Source organism: Nelumbo lutea, chromosome 2 (genome assembly GCF_056320005.1).
Source record: "Nelumbo lutea isolate HS-2025 chromosome 2, American lotus-T2T, whole genome shotgun sequence".
In the NCBI taxonomy this organism is placed as follows: Eukaryota; Viridiplantae; Streptophyta; class Magnoliopsida; order Proteales; family Nelumbonaceae; genus Nelumbo; species Nelumbo lutea.
In genome coordinates this window covers 59,702,407-59,723,519 of record NC_142685.1, presented here as the reverse complement: position 1 = coordinate 59,723,519, position 21,113 = coordinate 59,702,407, and the positions used below count along the sequence as shown (strand labels likewise).

Sequence of the window (21,113 nt, the reverse complement as noted above, 5' to 3'; positions counted from 1 at the left end):
CAAGTAGAAAACATAATGGCACATAATACAAAATATAAAAATGAAATATAGCAACTAAAATACATGTAAAGAACATTAATGTGAAGTCCATTCATGAACCAAGCAGCTTCTGCAAGATACTAATTTAATACCAAAAGAACTTCATTTATAGGGAACACAATAGCAAAGGGTCAAACAAATATGGGCTATTACCCAATGCTGGTCCCTGTGATCCAGGGTCTTGGGAGGGTGAACTTGACATGAACCTAACCTTTTCCCTTCGGCATATTTTTGCATAAAGTAACTTCTCTCGGCCTGAGGTTTCACCATTGCACCAAGATTGACCATTAGCAAAGAGTCAGACAAATCATTAAAAGAAGCATGTTTTGAAAATGGCAGAGTTCAAAAAAGAACTTGGGTAGCAGGATTGAGTAGTAGAATTGCAATAAAGTGAAGCTTCTATTTGACAAAACCTCCTAGCCCGTCCATCTACCAGTGAATGCATTTCCTCGGAAAGCACTTACGTGGGATCAAACAATATTATGCAGCCTCATCAGTTACAATGACCTTATTGAAACATGGATTAGAGCTGCAGCCCACTCCGCATTTTGATGTTTTGCACATCCATGTGCATAAGGTGAGTCATTTAACACTTGTGCATACATATGATTCAAGCTGATGTCTATTCAGATCCCTCCCATCCCCCATGTTTCAAGTGTTCTCAGGAGGGGAAGTGGGATAATCAACTCTTTGAACAAGAGCAATGGGAATATAGGATAGAGAACTCCATGTTGTTTACCAATACTTCAGGTGGTTTCTGCTAGATTGAATTCAACATCTTCAGAAGTTCCACCTAAATAAGTTGAATGCAAAGGGGGGGGGGGACCAGAAAGATATATTCAAAGAAAGAAAATCAATTTTTTTATAGATGATAGAAAGATAATAAAATTGATACCATCATGGTCCCGTATGGTGGCATAGCGACTATTGGCAAGTGGACAAGAGCTTCGATTGCAAATTCCAGTCACATTATACGGGTTCCGACAAAAATTCCCAGTCGTGATCCTGATAACCAACCCAAGTGAGATGGTAAAAGATAAATTGAATAAAACCTAGACAAGCAATTAAATAAAGCTAATAGCTTTTTCTTCTTTCATTCATTTATTTTTTTCATTGTCTGGGTTGAACTGAGAGCCCAAGAGAATAGTTTATAAACTTACTTGGCCATAAAACTACAGTGGTTGTGTCTGATGACTTGCCATATAACTTCATCATGCTGCATCTCGGAATCTCTTGTTGCCTCTCCCTCCTATTTCAATTAAAAATATGTACAGAAGCTGGAAAATTAAAAAAAAAAAAGTGTTAAAAAAAATCATTATATTTTGAATTCTGGAAACATGGATAGCTGAATCAGAACCAAAAATTATTTGAAAATGCCCAAATATCATAGTATGCCTGAAATAAGCTCAAACATAAAAAATAACACACCAAATACCTCTTTATAATTTCAATAGAGAAGGATTGCGAGCTGGATTTCCCACTATTTGAATCCAGTGAGTTTGGATAAGAAGGGATTTTTGTTTTAGTCCATACCACATGTTGTCACTTTAAAAGTGGCTAATGCTTAACCAGTGTTTTATGTGCAAGTCTTTTTTTTTCTTTTTAATTTTATTTTTATTTGTAAAATTTTAACAACAAAAATTAAGTGTTTATTCATTGAAAGTCAGACTGGCTTCCATCTCCTATGTGTTATCAATAACTCGCAGATTTTATTATAATTAGAGAGAAAAAACACAGGTACAAGAAGAGGGAGATAAACTCTCTTATCTCACCTAACCAAAACAACAAGAAAGAAAACAATTACAAGATAGCCCATAACAAAGAGTCACTAGATGCCCCTTGTTTAGCTAACCCATCAGCAAAGGAGTTGGCACTTCTTTTAACCCAACTCATCTTCACCTCAATATTCTTGGTTAACCAATTAAATTTCCTCTTCTCATTGCTGTAGTTCCAAAAATTAGCAGTATCATTTCTCAGCCAACCACTACCAGTTTAGAACCACCTTCTATGACCAATTTGGTGATATTCAGTTTGATTGCCCTTTGAGTTCCCTCAATAACAGCTGAAATCTCAGCTTTAAGAGAATCACCCAATCCAATTGGCCCCGAAAAGAGAGCAATTGTCACTCCCTCCTCATTTCTTAAGACACCCCCAATACCTGATGGACCCGGATTACCCATGCTACTTCCATCAAAATTAAGTTTGATAAAACCACTAGGAGTCCAAGAGGGTAAGGATGTGTCTTTAACTGGAGCTGAACTTGCAATTTCCTTCAAATTTCTGAACAAATCATCCACTGAAAAGTCTTTAAAAAGAGCCAAAGACTTCAGCCAATGTACCACTCTGATCCGAATCAGCTCCAGAATTTCTAGCAGTCTTCTTTCCCTATCTGAGAAAATCCTCCCATTTCTTTCTTCCCAAATAGTCCAACAAACAACAGCCCTGAGATATCTCTACATAACTCTTCCTATTTTTTTCAACCAGCTAAACAAGGATAGAGCAAAAAGTCTTTGTACATCTGGTGGAGGAGACCATCTGCACCCAAACAAAGATGAACACCACTCCCAAATGTGATTAGTAACAGAGCAGGAAATCAGTAAATGACAACCAGTCTCACCTTCAGCCTTGCATAGAACACACCTGTGGGGAGATAAACAACTCGTAGGCCTCTTTCTCTGAAGAAGATCACAAGTGTTGACTCTTTCCAGGATTGCTTCCCAACAGAAACTCCCAAACTTCGGAGAGTTGGTAAGGATGAGGTACCTCTAACTCATCTGCAATTCGCGGATGATACAATCCTCTTTTGTGAAGGTGGTGATGGTAGATGGTTTAGGAATTTGAAACTTAGCATAGAGATGTTTGAGCTAATGTCTAATCTAAAAGTGAACCTTGACAAAAGCTGTATAGTAGGGGTAAATCTTGAGGAGAGAGAAGAGGAGTGTGCAAACATTTTAGAGTGTGTAGTATCCAATTGGCCAGTGAAGTAAGAAGCACGAGAAAATACCTTTTAGAATATTAAGAGGAGACAGTACTATTCAGTTCTGACTCCCTAATTGCTCTTCAGCTCTTCTAAAATCCAAGTTCCACCCAAACCCTGAGGAAGCTTGTGAGGGCACCAAGAAACTGGATATAGACTTATTTTTCAGATTAGACAAGGCAAACTGAGAAGGAAACTTATCCTTCAAGGGAGAATCCCCGATCCAGACTTCTTCTCAAAATTTAATGAGGTTACCGAAATGCAAATCATACCTTGTCCACAGAATGAAGAGAGGTAAAGAAACTTGGATAGCTTTCCATGGAAAAGCTCTTGTAGTCCTAGCCAAAATTCCAGCATCCTATCCATTGCTAGCAAGCCCATGAATACTTTCCACGATCTTTACCCACAACCTTTCTTTCTCTAGGAGAATCCTCCATAACTACTATCCAACAAGGCAACATTCCTCTTCTGAATATTCCCTAACCCTAGGCCTCCACACTCTTTGCTTTTGCTCACCAGACCCCACCTAACCCTATGATCCTTTTCCGCTCACCTAGGTCCCATAGAACATCCCTCATTAATTTTTTCAGCCTTTTGGAAATCCTCCCTGGCATTTTAAAAACTTAAAAAATATATCAGAAGGTTGGAAAGGGTAGATTTATACAATGTGGCTCTCCCCCCCCCCCCAAAAGCCACTTCTCAAATCTCTCTAGCACCAAATCCCAGAAGTTTTGTCTCATTGGATTATCCCCAAGAGGCTTCACTGGCCAATTGGATACTACACACTCTAAAATGTTTGCACACTCTTCCATCTCTCTCTCCTCAAGATTTACCCCTACTATACAGCTTTTGTCAAGGTTCACTTTTAGATTAGACATTAGCTCAAACAGCTCTATGCTAAGTTTCAAATTCCTAAACCATCTATCATCACCAGCTTCATAAAAGAGGATTGTATCATCTACAAATTGCAGATGAGTTAGAGGTACCCCATCCTTACCAACTCTCCAACCTTTTATTAGGTTCCTGGAGTCGGCTCTAGAGACTAGTCTTCCCAAGACATTTGCTATCAAAGTAACCAAAAACAGAGATAGGGGATCTCCTTGTCTTATTCCTCTTAGAGTTGAGAAGAAACCCACCACTATCCCGTTCACCAAAATGGAGCAGACAAGTAGTGACAAGACCTAACACACCCCATCACCCACTTACACTGACAAATCCACTAAATCATATGTCTTTTCCAAGTCCAATTTACATACCACACCCCTCTTCCCATATCTTTTGAAATCCTCCACGCTTTCATTTGCTATCAAAATTTGATCAATAGTCTATCTTCCCTCGACAAAAGCTCCTTGGTTAGGTCAATAATATTGGGGAAGACTTTCCCATTCCTACAGGCCATCACCTTTGCCATGATCTTATAAAGACTATTCACCAAGCTAATCGGTTTGAAATCTCTTGGGTGAATGGCTTCTTTCTTCTTAGGAATTAAGGCCACAAAGGTGGAGTTCAAGCCAAAATTAATTATTCCCCTTCTGTAGAATTCCTCAAAGACTCCCATGATGTCCTCCTTCAATATAACCCAACAATCCTAATAAAAGGCCAATGTGAACCCATCTGGACCTGGAGCTTTGGAGCGACCAAGAGAGAAAACTGCCTCTTGGATTTATTCCAACTCAAACTTTCTTTCTAACCAAACTCTCACCTCATAATTCAGCCTAGGCCACTCCAAACCTTCAATCCACACTCTCGCATTTAGAGGCTTCCTGAAAATTGATCTGAAACGATTTGCAAAAGCCTCTGCTATTTCATTTTGATGAACTAAGGTAGCACCCTCCACCTCTAGCTTGGAAACGAAATTTTTACTTCTTCTCCCATTTGCTAGGGCGTGAAAAAATTCAATGTTCCTATCACCCTCCTTGATCCACTTACACCTCAATTTTTGCTTCCATCTAATCTCCTCTTTGAACAAGATATCCTCGAACTGCTTGCTTAAATTCCATCTTTGTTTCCTATCTCTTTTCTTTATACTCCCATCTTCTTCTTTTCAATCAATCTCCTCAATTTAGTCCACAAGAGTATCCTTCCTCTCCTCTATCCTCCCAAACTCTACCAAATTTCATTCCTTAAGTCTCTCTTTCAAGTATTGAAGCTTCTTATGGAACCTCATTCCTTTCCACTCCACTCTAGGGTTACTCTCCCTCCACCAGCCCTTAATCTTTTGAACAAAATCCGGGTGTGTTAGCCATATGTTTTCAAACCATAACGAAGTAGGGCCAGCACTCCTTAGTGTCTCAAGATCAATCTACCCCAATGTTCTTCCCAATCTAAAGAAAACAAAAATCTATCCAATTTGGAACAAACTGGGTTAGCTTGGAGGTTGGACCAAGTGAAGTTACTATGCATTAAAGGGATCTCTTTGAGTTGGAGAGTATCCACCAAACTATTAAACCTCCTCATGTTGGTTGTCACCTTTTGTCTGGAGTTATTAGTTTCATTCGTGAACCGGAATACATTAAAATCTCCTCCAATACACCAGGTCCCTTCCACAACCCTCTGATATCCCCCAATTCTCCCCATAATTTCCTCCTTTCCTGATAATCATTAGGTCAATTGACATTGGTGAGCACTCACTCAAACCCATCCTCTAGTTGTTTAAACTTTATAGAGATTGTAAAATTTCCAATGAGCTCCTCTAGCACCTCATTCTTCCAATAATTGGAATTCATTAGATTAAAAGAATTTAGTTACAGCGCTCCAAAGAGAGATAAACAGGGGTGAAAGGCAATAGTTTGGCCTCTTTTGGAATTGGTTTTCCTTTTCTTTGGATGTAGGTGGACCCCTCCTTCAGATGTAGTAAGACTCTTTGATCCAAACTTCTTTAGACCTCCAAAGAAGAAGGGGAGAGCAATGTGGAGAGCAATAAGAGCAGTTGTTTTGTGGTCAATCTGGGAAGAAAGAAACAATAGGATCTTCCAGGGTTTTGAAAGATCTAAGGAGCAAATCACTGACTACATATCTACCAAGGTCATTCATTGGCTTAAAGCATCCCCTTTATTTAAAGATTATTCAGCTGATGATTTGTTTAGAGGATGGTACACTGTGGCAAACTCTTCCTCATTGAGGTCTGTGTTAAAGGAGCAATGGTCCCTCCTACACATCAATGGGTGAAGCTGAACTTCGATGGGAGTTCCTTAGGAAACCCGGGTCCCTTTGGGGTGGGAGGAGCTTTCAGAGAAAGGGAGGGCAGACTGGTTGCACTGAATTCAGGTCCGATAGGTGATGGAGACTATTTGATAGCAGAGATTATGGCCTTGCTACAAGGTCTAAGACTAGCTAAACAATGGGGCTTGCACCATATTGAGGTAGAAGGGGACTCTAAACTATTAATTGGGTGGTTGCAGTCACATAACTTGGGGGCTTGGGTACATCGACAATTCATGAGGGAAATAAACTGCTTAGCAAGGGAGGTTGGGGCACTGTTCAAGTGGACAAGGAGGTCAACAAATGGACTAGCCGACACCCTTGCAAAGCAAGGAACTTTCAAGGAAAACTTGTTTTGGGCTGTTCTGTAATCAGAAAGTACTTTTCTTGGGGTAAACACCCTTGACTGGGTGGTGACAGTGTATTCTCTTTATATGTCTAATGAAAGTTACCATTTCTGATAAAAAAAAAAAGAGAGATAAACATGCTTAACTCTCTCTAGGAAGATAAGAAAAAAGAAAAAAGTTACAGAACAGCCCAAAACATTTGATCCCTTCCCACCCCCTGCTTTGCCAAAGCATCAGCAAATGCATTTGCTGTTCTCTTGACCCACTGAAACTTGATTTCCAGCCCTCCAGTTGGCCACTTAATCTCCCTCCTCTCATTAGCATATTTCCAAAGTCCACTACCTTCTTGTAACCAACTTAAGACCAGCTTTTGAGTCCCCTTCAACAACTAACTTTTGTATATTCAATTCCTTAGACTTCCTTATACCCTCCAGTACTGCATAGACCTCAGCTTTGAGAGAATCTCCAAACCCAATGGAACCTGAATACAAAGCGAGCACCTTCTCATCCTCATCTCTGAAAACCCCTCCTACACCTGATGGACCTGAATTTCCTTCACTAGTTCCATCAAAGTTTAGCTTTATAAGTCCACTTCCTGGTGGTGACCACACAGGACAAACTAAAGAGCGAGCAGGAGCAAAATTTGCCACCTCCAGCCAGCTATTCAGCAACATATCTGTAGAAATATCAACAAACAGGTCCAAGGATTTCAACCAATGTACCACCCTCACTGTTACTACTACAATAAGGCATTCTTTACTTCTTTCAATTTCAAAGAAAATTTTGGTGTTCCTTTCCTCCCAAAGAGTCCAGCAAACAGCAGCCCTCACACATCTCTACATTATCCTTCCCTTTTGTTTGGCCAACCAAAGAATGAGGGGCTAAACAAACTTTGAATGTTTGGTGGTGCGGTCCACCTGCAACCAAAAGAGGAAAGAAACCACTCCCAAAGATCAATAGCAAAGGGGCAAGAAGCTAATAAGTAGTAGGAGCTTTCACCATTAGCCTTGCAAAGAATACACCAATTCAGAGTACGTCGAATGTATTATATCTTCCAAGGAAGGCTTCCCAACAAAAGGCTCCAATCCTTGGAGGAATCGGTTCACCCCAAACATCCTTAACTGGAAAGTTTTGTGCAAATGGACTGGATGAAGGCAGTAGGGACTTGAAGAAAGAGGCACAAGAGAAGGTTCCAGAGGGAGTTAGGGTCCACAGTCTCTTATCCCTCTCAAAGGAATCCAACACCACCTGGTCTAAGATCTGAACCAGACTCATGGCATTTTCAACCTCTACATCCCTTAAGCCTCTTCTAAGCCCCACATCCCAATCAAACCCAAAATTAGACTTAGAAGGAACTAGAAAGCTAGACACAACCTTGCCCTTAAATCAGGAGAGTGAATACAAGGAAGGGAATTGGTCTTTCAAAGGTATCTCACCGACCCAAATGTGCTCTCAAAACTTTACCTGATTCCCAGAGCAGAGATCATATCTGATGTGCTGCAAAAATGAAGGAAGAATGACATGTATAGATTTCCAAGGAGAGGCACCAACAGACCTTGCCAAAGTCTTAATGTCCCAGCCATCATCTGCCTGACCGTGAATACTTAAAATTACCCTCATCCACAGTTTATCCCTCTCACCTCCCAACCTCCACAACCATTTCCCCAACAAGGCTTCATTTTTCCTCCGAATGTTACCTAAACCTAATCCTCCGTCAGCCCTACTCCTAGAGACTAGTTCCCAATTCACCCTATGATCCTTCCATGGTTCCCACAAGAAGTCTTTCATTAACTTCTCCAAACTCCTACTTATCTTCATTGGGATCCTAAAAACCGATAAGTAATACACAGGCAAACTAGTTAGTGTAGAATTGATCAAAGTAATTATACCACACAGAGATAAATAGTTCTTCCAAGAGGCTAGCTTCTTAGCAAATCTATCAATTACAGGGCTCCAAAAGCTCTCTTTCCTCGGGTTATCCCCTAAGGGCATCCCCAAATAGTTCAGCAGCCATTGAGAGTTGAAACACCGTACAACCCAAAGCTTCAGCCCTCTCCAATATAGCTCTTTCTTCCATATTGATCCCCACCACACAGCTCTTATCGATATTCACCTTCATATTTGACATTTGTTCAAGCACTTGAATCACCAACTTCAAGTTTTTGGCCCATCTCACATCCTCCCCCTCATAAAACAGTATTGTATCATCAACAAACTATAAGTGGGTGATAGAAATGTTGTCTTTTCCAACTCTCCATCCCCTCACAAGACTTCTTGAATCTGCTTTCTCAATTAGCCTCCCCAACACTTCAGCAATCAAGGTGAAAAGAAATGGAGAGAGGGGGTCCCCTTGTCTAATTTCTCTAATAGCCGAGAAGTGATCCACTACCTTTCCATTTACCAGGATGGAGTAATGACAAGTTTCTATACAACCTAGGATCCATTTACACCATTTCTCCCCAAAACCAAAGACATCCAACACTTGCATCAAAAAAGAACAATCAACCATATCGTAAGCCTTCTCTAAATTCAACTTGCACACAATCCCTTTCCTCCTTGTTCTCCACATATCCTCCACACACTCATTGGCAATTAGAATTTGATCCACAATCCGCCTATTCCCAACAAAAGCCCCTTGATTCTATGAGATTAGCTCCGGAAGCACCTCTCTAATTCTTCTAACAAAACCTTCGCAATGATTTTATACAAGCTATTAACCAAACTAATGGGTTTAAAGTCTCTTGGATGACTTGCTCCCACTTTCTTTGGGACCAAAGCAATAAAAGTTGAATTCAGCCCCGGATTTATTACTTCCCTTTGGGAAAATTCAAAAAACACTTTAAGGATATCCTCCTTTAATATCTCCCAACAGTCTTGGTAAAAACCCATGGTAAAGCCATTTGGTTCTGGTGCTTTAGCTCGACCCATTGAAAAAACTGCTTCCTTTATTTCCTCCAACTCAAAATTTCTTTCAAGCCACATCTTCTACTCCTCGAACAATTTTATCCAATCTTAACCCTTCCACCCAGATTCTCTGGTCTAAAGGCCTTCTAAATAAAGACTAAATCTGAAAGGAGTGGGCCCTCTAGTACCGAGGTCCTCTCTCATTAAGGTAAGAGGCCAATGATCTGATGTTACCCTAGGCAATGCTCTAGAAATAATGGTCCCCCTACTGCTCCTCCCAATCTACTGTGAATAAAAATCTATCCAACTTAGAGCATATAGGGTTCTCTTGGAGATTGGACCAAGTAAATAGACCATGTAGTAGAGGAACCTCTTTCAACTCAAAACTGTTTATGAAGCTGTTAAACCTTTTCATGCTAGTGCTACCACCTCTCCTCACCCTATTAGACTCCTCTATGAATCTAATGACATTGAAATCTCCTCCTAAACACCAAGGGCCTTCCCAAAGTCCTCTAATGTCTCCTAATTCCTCCCAAAGTTCACTTCTTTCTCTATAACCAGTTGGACCATACACATTAGTTGATACCCACTCAAATCCATCTACCTTGTGTCTTAACTTAATAGAAACAGTAAACTTCCCAATCAGCTTCTCCACTCCCTCAAAGGACAAAAAGCCCAATTGATGCCCCTTACTTTCCACACCGATCTAGCCCATCTCCTATCAAACTCCATCAGCTTAAACTCCTGAGTCAGCACCAAATCTGGATCCTCTCTTCTTGTTACTTCTTTTATTATAGGCCTTTCCTAGCCCCCCTAACCCCCTAACATTCCAACTGAGAATCTTCATCACCACTTTCTAAAAAAACCCTTACCTGTCCTCTTTTCAATTGGTCCCTCTTTTTCTGCCCTTTCTCTCACTGAATTCCTTATCTTCTTCTACATCTCGCCTTAGCTTTTCTAACTCACTCAACTTCCTCTTCCTTGGTTTTCTCTCTACCTTTCCTTACCTCAAAAATACCTTCAACTCATTTGGATCCTTTATTTTACAGCCCATTTGCTCAACAAACTGTGCAACCGAGACCTCTTTATCAGTTTAATCTGGTCCTCCTCTCTCCTCTTCCTCATTAGTACTGAAAGATTCCAAAATAGTAATGTACCAACCTTTCAAATTCATTTTTATTTCTGTTCCGTATTTTTCCCATTGGCTGTCATAGTGTTCTTCCACCCTTCTTTCTTCAGGGAGAAAATCGCACCATCTACGAAACCTTTCATCCGGAGTATTGTTTCCTCTGCCAAAATGATCATAGATTTTCCTCATTCTCTAATCTTCAAAATATTCTTACCTGTCAACCTACCTTGTTCGAGCAGCAAAACCTTCGCTTCAATGGCAATCTCAGTTCTCCAACGCTTTACCATCTGAAAGTCTTCCATCTAAACTAAGCTTCTATACCAACAAACAATTATCACTGCAAATTATTAAGTTGCATAACAATTATCACTGCAAACAATTATCTCCTGTGTGATATCCATCTTCAGATATAAAGATAATGTCCTCAAAATCTTCTAAAAAGCCCTCTCTTTTTAGTCTCAATTGATTGGCAGCACAATTGAGTTCTGAAGATTTAAGAGGAGGCTGCAGTTTCCATGCTTGCAGAGAATTAATTCTTTTTTTTTTTTTTTTGAGAAAAAGTAAAGCATATTGTATTAATTGTGAAACAAGGGCAAACCCATTACTATGACAGACTGCACATATTTTTTTTTCTTTTTTTTTGGGGTATTTAACTGAACATGTACTGAGTATACAAAATATCAGAAGATGTATTAATTGCAAAATGAGGTCATCGGTTGTAAGATTGGAAGCTTGTGCCGAAGAGATTTTTTTTTTTTTTGATAGGTAAAAGTTCATTAAAAATTCATTATCAGCAAAAAGATAAATGCCTGTTACAAGCATCCCAAGGGGAGGCGCTAGGTGCAGCCTCACTCTTTAAAAGAAAACAACACAAAAAATAAAATTGGGCCCAAAACAACTGATCCATAGCTACTCCTTGCTTAGCTAGATAGTCAGCAAATGCATTGGTCTCCCTTCCCACCCATTGTATAGTCAAATTCACATGTTGTGCTACCCATTTGAATTTCTTCATTTCATTTCTAAACACCATATCACTGAGTCTGGGTCTCCAAGCCAGCCCACTACCACCTTGGAGTCCCTATCATTTAATCAGTTTGAAAGGATTTGCCTTCAAAAATTTTGCAGTTCCTCTCCATCCAGATGGTCCAAAAAACAGCCACAGGGAGCATGAACCACACTAGCTTACCATTTCTGGTAGGCCCTCATTATACCAGCTATTTAAGAAGCCTAGAAAGGTACTAGGGAAGACCCAGCTCAAGCATAGATTATCAAGCAAGTGATCCCAAATGAGACTACTTATTAGCAATGTAAAAAAAAAAAAAAAAAGGATAGTCTCCAGTTTCCAAATCAGCATGGCAAAGTGGACAATTGAGGAAGTGATACGAATGCCTCTTCTGCTCAGCTTGTCTTTGGTAAAGCACTTGCCCAAGGCTGCCGTCCAGACCAAGGATGCAACCTTTGACAACTCAACCAAAGATGCAACCTTTGACAACTCGTTACAAGTCCAGATCCTAGTGTCATCTTCAGCGGCTATTGGCTGGTACTGCTGAAGCTGGAATAGTAAGCTCTTCGGGACTTCAATTTCCAAGTCAAAAAGGTTCCTTCTGAAAGCAGGAGTCCAAAGTCCTTTTTCATATCAGCAACACATAAATGATCATCAAATTAAATGTCCAAAGTCCATTAGGGCCATCAGTAGAGAACATTTCTACAACAGTAGCATCTTTATTGATAGCAGCATTAAAAAAGCTGGGGTATGAGTCAGCTAGATTCCTGACAACACAGCAAATGTCAAACCAAAACCTCAGCTGAGTGCCATTGCCCAGTTTATTGGCAATAACTTCAAGGAAATGAGCTCAAAGACTTACAGATTCCCTTCCAAACTGCTCTATTAGTAACACATGTAGATTGATTTGTATCCAACCCCTATTAGAAAGCCCATATTTGCCTGCTTTAATTTGATAAATTCCCAAACCACCCATATGCTTAGGAAAGGAAATGCTAGCCCAGTCAACAAGATCTCCTTGTCATCCTTCCACTCCTTCCAAAAGAAGTCCTTTTGGATCTTCTCCGAATTGTTTGAAACTTTTGAAGGGACCTGGAACATGGAAAGATAGTGGCTAGGGAGGCTTGGCATGGTACTTTTGATTAGTGTTAATTTACCTCCCTTAGGGAAGTACCTTGCCTTCCAAGATGAGTTCTTGTGAAACCTCTCAATAACTGGTTCACAAATGAAGCAAGAGGCAGTACAATTGGCTCTGAAAGGCAGCCCTAAATAAGAGAATGGTAGGTGGTTCACCATATAGACCTAGCCAATTTGTCAAAATTAGGAGCTCGGTTAACAGAAACTAGGGAGCTTTTTCCAGATTTATTCTAAGACCCAATACAATCTATAGCCATCTTAGAACCTACAGAAGGTGCTGCAACTACGGAATAGAAGCATCAAGAAAAAACAAGGTGATGTCAGGAATTTCTAGAAGGCAAGTATTTGGGCCATTCCTACACATTTCAAAATCTGAAATAAACCCACCCACCATAGCTTTCTTAGAAAGTGCATCCAGAGCCTCAGTTACACAAATGAACAGAAGAGGACAGAAGGGGTCTCCCTGCCTTAGACCCCTATAATTCTTGAAGTAACCAGTTGGGGCACCATAGATAAGAATCACAAATGTAGGGGTGGTAAAGCAAAGTACAAACATTGATCCTTCTCCTCCACTTACTACTGATGAGAGTAGAATTTATCACATTTTTATCCTCAAATATTTTGTCTTTCATACCTAATTAGTACTTAATTGGACTCATATCTCTTGTATTTCGGTTCAGGGCATGAAAGAAGGCATCAGGAGCAAAGAAAGGCAAATCGGATGATTTTTCACAGTTTCACCAGCCTTCAGCAATCTGGGGCTAACTCGCGTATCCGAACTCTAATTGGGCTGATTCAAGACCCAATGGAAAGATAAGAGAAAAAGCCACAACTTTCGTGTTTTGGGTTTTCGCTGATTCGGCCTGCAACGAAGTCAAATCCAAGCCCGAAGTCACGGCAAATTCGTAGGAAAGCCCAATCCACAGCTGAAGCCCAACTTGCAGAAAAACATGGCAGCAGCCCAATTCGCAGAGGAGGTCTAATACGAATCCAAGAACAAGAAACTGAGAAGAGTCCTTCCAGATCTAAATTCTTGATGTAATCTTAGAAGGATAAAGGGATTGAGTTCACTAGATAAAGAAAAAAAGAGTAGGATTAGACTAGGACTTTCTATTTTTGCAAGATAAACTTCAAGAGGAAGTAGAAGACCACCCTCTCCCCTTTAAGCTATATAAAGGGGGGGGGGGGGGGGGGTGGACCAGCTTTAAGCATCACAATCACTCAATCTTGGGGATTGAATCAAGAAGAAAAGAGCAATCAGTCAAGAAAGGAGCAAGAATTCCAGAAGAAGGTTGTGGCAAGAGAATGAGATCTCAGCATCATGGGCGATTCTAAGAGTTCTTTCTTTCCCTTTGTTTGCTTTAATTCTTCTATCATGAACTGATTTGTTTCTTGCTAGGGCTGAGGAAAGCCTAATTATGTTAATGAATATATTTTTATTTCTATGATTTATCCAAGATTGTGATTTTCATATAGTCTCAAATTATTGTGCTTAAGGCAATTAAGAGCCTGGCTACCTCTTAAATGATTTGAGTTATGTGAATGAATCAAAAGAGGAATTCACATAATCGACTGAATAATTCATAGTGTGAATAAAATGGTATATAGAGATATATATACATGATTCATCTGAATTTCATGGTCTTCTTGGACTTAATGCACTCCCATCTTGAGAGTTCTACTCGAGAGATCGAAGGGCTACCTGATGGGTGTAGGTTTAATATATCTCGAGAGAGAATATTAAATAAATTTGGAAAGACTTCAACTTATGAGAATGACAACTAATCTTGGTAAATCGAACCCATAAATATTCATTGCATTGGTTAGGTGGACCAAAAGCCCTAATGATTCCATCCTTTGCAGATTCAATTAGTGATCACCTTCGCTTTTATTTTCTTATGCTAATTTTTTTTCTCAATAGTCCTTGCTCAATTCTGAATTTCAGTTGTCTAGATAATTGGGGAAGATTGTAGTTCCAAAACATATTTTGTTAAATCCCCGTGGGAACGATATTTTATACTACTTGATAACTAGTGCACTTGCTAGGGTTATATATTCATAGCTATCAACTACCAAAATTCTGATGAATTTTGTGATTCTAAGAATCACTGTTAAGCTTGGATTTATAAAGGTAGTTGGACTTAATTCTTTTTTTATGTCCAAAACTCATTCTAAGAAATCATTCTTTGAAGCTAAAAAATTTAGGTCGTGTTTTTTTTTTATAAGTAAAGAGTCATATTCCACTAATTCAAAGATAGGTTACATGAAAATACCCTCAGAGAGGCACGAGGTGCTGCCTCTCCATACAGAAAAAACAAGAACTACGTCAAAAAGTGCATGATTGTTAGACACAAATTACAATTGCACTCATAACAATGTTTCCCTGTTTGTCCCTTGTTTTGCCAAGACATAAGCAAATGCATTAGCTGATTTCCCAACCCACTGTATTGTTACAGACATATTCCTTGTCAGTCATTTGAATTTTTTTATATCAATCTTGTAGTCCCACGTGACATCCTCTGAATTATTTAACCAGTTCACCACTGTCTTAAAGTCCCCTTCAACCAGAAGCTACTCCACACCCATTTCTTTTGCAAGAATTATTCCTTATATTGCAGCCAACAGCTCTGCCCTAATAGAGTTACCAACACCTAAAGGGCCAGAATATAGTAAGACAGCCTCTCCAGCCTCATCCTCAGTACACCTCCCAAACCAAAGGGACCCAGGTTACCCTAGCTACTTCCATCAAAATTCAGCTTCAAAGAACCGTGAGGGGATACCCAGCTTGTCATTACCTTTATCTTTGAGGAGGAACAACTTGTTACTGATAACCAATCCCTCCAACAGTCAATAAAGTCGAAATGATCAAACAAATCCAAAGTCTTTAACCAATGCATTGCCCTAACCTAGAGCTCTGTAGTGACACTACAAGATAAAAATAAGTGATAAAAACATTTAGGTCGTGTTTGGCATCAATTTTGTGTGTTTCTATTTTTCAGAATTATTCTTTTAGGAATCATTTCTCTGAAGTCCAATTTTCAAAAAAAGAATATGAAGTATTTGGTAAAATGACCCAAAAAATTATATTTCTCATTCACATAATGAGAATGATGTTTGGTTTGATCATGTAAATTCTTTAGATCATTTCTATGTGAAACAAACCATTCAGAACAAGATCTTGCTAGTCTACTATCGAATGTCAAGGCACCATTAGAGCACTCATTCAGCTACAAATATTTTTGATGCAGGACATCCAAATTGAGACCTAGTAAATTCATGTTTTAGGATCACAACCAATCACTTTGATGCACCAATCTTCACTGTGTACTTCGAAGGTGCCGACCTGAAGTTGCAGTTGAATGAGTGTACCAAGAACTAGTTGTAATAAAAATTGTTATATATACAAAATACAAATAAAAATAGGGTCATTTTGAACTAAAACGTCTACAAGATAAGATTCAGAGAACCCCCATGCTGGCAAGATCCAGTCTAGAAGGTGGATCGCTGGACTGTGATTGATTTGTTAAGTATCTGCTCACCATGTTATTTGTTAAATACACATCGATTAAAATCCCTTTAAGAGATCTCATTGGGAAATGGCCTTTTGACATTTCCAAACATTTATACAAAATTGGCATCTTGTTATTTCATGTAGTTACCTCCCCAACAGCCTTTTCTTTGAGATGTTCAGAGTACTTCAGTGCCTTGATCTCCGTTTGCGCCTCTCCTAATTCCCTCTCCTTATCTACAAATATAGAATAAGAGATATAATAGTCAGAACCTGGCCTCAAAGCTACATGTCAGACAGAAGTAGAATCCAATACATTCACAGGAAGTCTGACTCGGCAAGATGGAAAGACATGGATAAGGAGACACGATATAGGTATTTAGTATTGAAAGTTTTGCATATAACTTTATCATCATGTAATGCATATAATTCTGGAGACGAAGTCCATTGGAAAACCTTGGTGAATTATCTTGAAGAACCCAAAGTCTAAAGTCTTAACAGGCCATAACAAGGAGACTCTTTGCGTTCAGGGAAGAAAATAGTTGGTTCGGAGGTTTTTACGAGAGGAAACTTGTTCAGACATGATTCAGACAAGATCACCATGGTTTCTTCTATCTGTAAGAGTAACAGAAACATGGGAGGTTTGGAAGGAGAAATGAGAGTCGTAGGGAGAAGGAAAATAGGAGCACGAGAACGTTGTAACTTGTAACTTGTAAGAGTGGTTCTGAACAGAAATTGTTCATACAGGTTTCTGAAATTGAGCCTAACCAATTTGAACAGAAAAGAAAAAGAACAAGAAGAAATACCTGTATCGCTGTAAAATGAAGAAGCGGTCTGCCGTCCACCGGTGACGATGGTGCCGAAAGTTGTTCTCTTCAGTTCGACTGTCTCAGAGTCAGCTACGTGCGACGGTGGGGACTGAGAAAGGAACGAAGATTAGGGCAGCGTTGCATTGAAGAGAGCTCTAAATTCGAGCGTAAAGACATATTTGCCCCCACTTTCACGTGCAACAATAGTACACGTATGAAAACTTTTAATCCAAGTATAACGCTACGCTAGCACCCCGTAGGCCCGTAGTCCATATAGGCTATCTTTGGTGATTTAGCGGTGAGAAAAGAAAAACAAACCGACCGAAATCGAACAAAAAAATTGGTTAATCGAATCGATCGGTTCGGTGTTTTTAAAAAACTGAAGGCATTAATTTAATTTCAGTTAATTAATATAGAAAACCAGTAATTAACTGAACCAACCGATATGCATATATTTTTATATATTTTATATATATTTATGTATATTATATTTTTTTTAATATATTATAAATTAATAAATATGCATTATATATAAATATATATTTATAATATATTATATATTATTTATTATTTAAAATATATTATATTTTTTATATATATTATAAATTTTTATTATATGCATTATATATAAATATATATTTATAATATATTAAAAAACCAAAAATTATTTACAAACCATAACCGACGATTATATATATTTATAATTTTTTATTATATAATTTTATAATATATTGTAAAAATTAAAAAACCGAACTAGAACTCAACCGCTTAACCGACTAGTTTTAGTTCGGTTTCAGGTACCGATTTTCAAAAACTAGTAGTAACGGTTCGATTCAAAAAAAAGCCCCACATTTCAATTAACCGAACCATGAGCCCCCTATGGTGATTATGTGGTAACGATCACTTAATGATGTTTGGTGACCTATTTGCCAAATTATTTATTGGGGTTTTTAAGCACTTATTGGGGTGAAAATGTTTGGTAAACTACTTTCCTCACAAGTGTTTATTTTATCATAAATAACAATTTTAACCATCATTTCACCCATACATATAAACAATACTTTTCATATATTATACTATACATTTCAATAAAAACTCGTCACATCACTACATTGTGACACATGAAAGCCCGCAAGGACCCACACATTAAGTACCACATACACCCAAATAAAAAATAATAATAATAATAATAATTTTAATAAATAATAATAGCATTAATAATAATAATAATAATTATTATTATTATTAGAATTCAAACCCTCCATGCATTTAAAGGCTGCATATCAGGTTTATAACTCACATCTAATTTCATATTATATGCATGTAATCAATAAATAAGCAAAATAACATGAGCAAATATAAAAACTCCTAATTATTTGAATGAAACATTTAAAAAACACAAACTATCAACTATCCTTCATAATTGTTGTTTTTGGTTTGCAGAAAAAAATAGGGAAAGGAAAGAAAACCTATATTTGTTTAAGTTCAAGTTTCCCTTTCTTTTCTTACTTTTCCTTCCTCCCATACTTTCCTTACCTTTTTTCCTTCAAACCAAAAGGGAAAATTCCACTTTCCCCTAAACTTTGGAGATAGTCTAAGTTAGTATCAGAACTTTCAAAACTACCCCTAAAATCAAAACACCATTCTTTGTCTTCTACTGACTGAACCATAATAACAGTGATCTACAGTTGGATTGACTGCATGAGAGAATAGAGAACATGAATTGATTGATTAATTCGATGGAAGAAACAAAAAATAGGGGTTATACTTAAAACCAATTATCCGCAATTTCAACTGTCGATTTAGAGTTTTCAATTGATGAAGCTCTCATACACCTTTATCTTCTCTCTCTACATCGGCACCAACGATCTCAGCCTCATAATTGGGAAATCGATTCTTAGACACCAACAGTTATCGGAAAATGGATTTTCAAGCCAGAGCCAGCGAACTCAGGTTGAAGTTCACAGCCTCAGACGCAACATTAGCGTGCTGATTCAGAGAAGAGAAATCCCTAGGAAATAAAATAGGATATAACCTAGTTCAATGAGAATGTAGGATGTTTGCCGGTGAGCTAGCTTTAAATTTAACAAAGCCTGAGCCAAGATATTACCTCCACAACGGTCTCTGTTCGGTTTGATAGCAAGGGGGTAGTGATGGTAGGGACGAGCTAATGAGATCCAAGTAGACTGATGGCAGAAAAAGAAATAGGACAAATGGTGAAGGCGGTAAGCAGGGCGTTAGTCCAGTCCGGTGGAGGAATCAAGAAACAGGGCCGAGTTAGGGTGGTTTTGTTGATAATCAACCAATTGACTACCCTACCCACAACACAACATTCACATGTGAGGGAGAATGGATATTAGGCAAAAGGGGGAAAGTTGGTCAACGGGAAGCTATGACCAAAAAACCTTCTATTTTCAGATTTATGTGGTGATTAGGGAAATTTTATTTTTATGGGTATCACTTCCTCTACTAATGAATAAATAACTTTTTCACTTAAAAGGAAAAGTTGCCAATACTTTGATGGGACAAAAATGCCTCTTTTGATAATTGAATTTTTATGGTTAAAGTGATAATTATTTTATTTACCTACAAAACAAAAATATATGGATAAATGCACTTACCTAGAAAAATGTTTCCCAATAAACACTTACCTAACTAACTAACTAACTAACCGACCAAGCCTTAAGCTTGAGGTTAAAAAGTACAAACCCTAACTTCAGGATGGGTTAAGATGAGGCATGGGCATCCAATCATATAAACAAAGTAGATAAATAATTCCACTTTTAAGTCCAATCTGAAAATCCAATCTAAACAAATTAAATCTAAGTTTACATGTTAATCCATGAGTAAAAATGAACCAATTATTAGAAAAAGTGCCAATTTGAGGGATGACTCAATTGGTATATTAGCCGGTTGGTTTTTAAAACCAATTGGGAGATCGAAACGGTCAGAGGTCCGATTATCGGGTCAAATGGTTGGACGATTTGAATTGAACAGTCAGCCCATTTTGACAAAAAATTAAAAATAAAAAGCAATCAAAACTGCCAGCCCATTTCGAATGGTTAACTGCCCGGGTTGGCGGTTTGCTGACCAAAATCAATGGTTTTTGAAGAAAATCCAATTTTGGGGAAAAACTGAAACCAGTTACCTAATCGATTCTCATTTTTTCTGGTCTAACCATTCGGTTTGGTCCAATTTTGAAAATCATGATTATTAGCATGGTGTTGCACTATTCAAATTGCCCCTGTGGGAGATTCGATGTATCACCAAAATACCAAAAGTAGAACTATCCAAGAAAAAAAAAAAGAAAACCATTTATTTTTAAATTTGACCATTGGTTGAGAGATCAATATAAAAAGGTGATGTCACATTTGAAATAGGGTTGTTAATTGATTGAGTCTGGGTTAAATCAATGTAGAACCAATTCCGAATCATCGAGACAAAATCACAAACCCAAAACCAGTTGCAAATCATTGTGTGAGATCTGCAATGGGCCAAGTCTGGACAAGTTCCTCTAATCAGACATTTTCTATTATAACAAATAGTACATATTTTTTGGTGGACGAAATACACAAATATATTTGCAAGATTATAGTGATACCCCTCTCTTCAACCTTTTCCCTTTTGAACCAAAATTTTGGAAATAGGCTCATCCATTCACCCGAATTGAATTGCTGGTGGGTTGTGAGATATTTTTTTGGTAAGTAGGTTGTGAGAAATAAAATGTAAGTATTTTTGTTATATAAACAAATTAATAGGATAGATCGATAGAATGTAGATTGATAAGACAGGGTTATTTTTTGCCATTGAAAAGTAACAATGGCTGATAGTAAACCATATTTAATAGAAAAGTGAAGAGAAGTTATAAATTATAATCCTAATTTAGATGATCATAAATACACTAATTTTTTTGGTGGGAAAATATATATTCATTATAAAAGAAAAAATGACACAAGACTAAGTCGAAAGCACACAAATCGAAGGCAAGCAAACTTAAAAAAACTAACCTTAATCAGACAAAGCTTGTAACCCAAAGTTTTTAAAACCAGATCCCATAAG

General features: G+C 38.1%; 1 protein-coding gene across 7 annotated transcripts in view; it reads right to left on the bottom strand.

The window, feature by feature from the left end:
- Positions 1 to 19,382, bottom strand: part of LOC148871018 (uncharacterized) — a 28,453-nt gene extending 9,071 nt beyond the window's left edge. For 2 of the 7 annotated variants that reach the window (XR_016107336.1, XM_088970338.1), the window contains exons 1-7: positions 19,165 to 19,382; positions 18,823 to 19,065; positions 17,052 to 17,163; positions 16,397 to 16,482; positions 1,200 to 1,316; positions 935 to 1,044; positions 193 to 294 (exon numbers count right to left, since the gene is read on the bottom strand). Coding sequence is in view for 5 of the 7 variants with exons in the window: in XM_088970338.1 (XP_088826464.1) it covers positions 193 to 294; positions 935 to 1,044; positions 1,200 to 1,261 (274 nt within the window). In the remaining 2 variants the exon portion in view is untranslated. The remainder of the gene's footprint in view (positions 1 to 192; positions 295 to 934; positions 1,045 to 1,199; positions 1,317 to 16,396; positions 16,483 to 17,051; positions 17,164 to 18,822; positions 19,066 to 19,164) is intronic. The other 5 variants (XR_016107337.1, XM_088970341.1, XM_088970339.1 and 2 more) reach the window with 4 other exon arrangements.
- Positions 19,383 to 21,113: the final 1,731 nt, after the last annotated feature.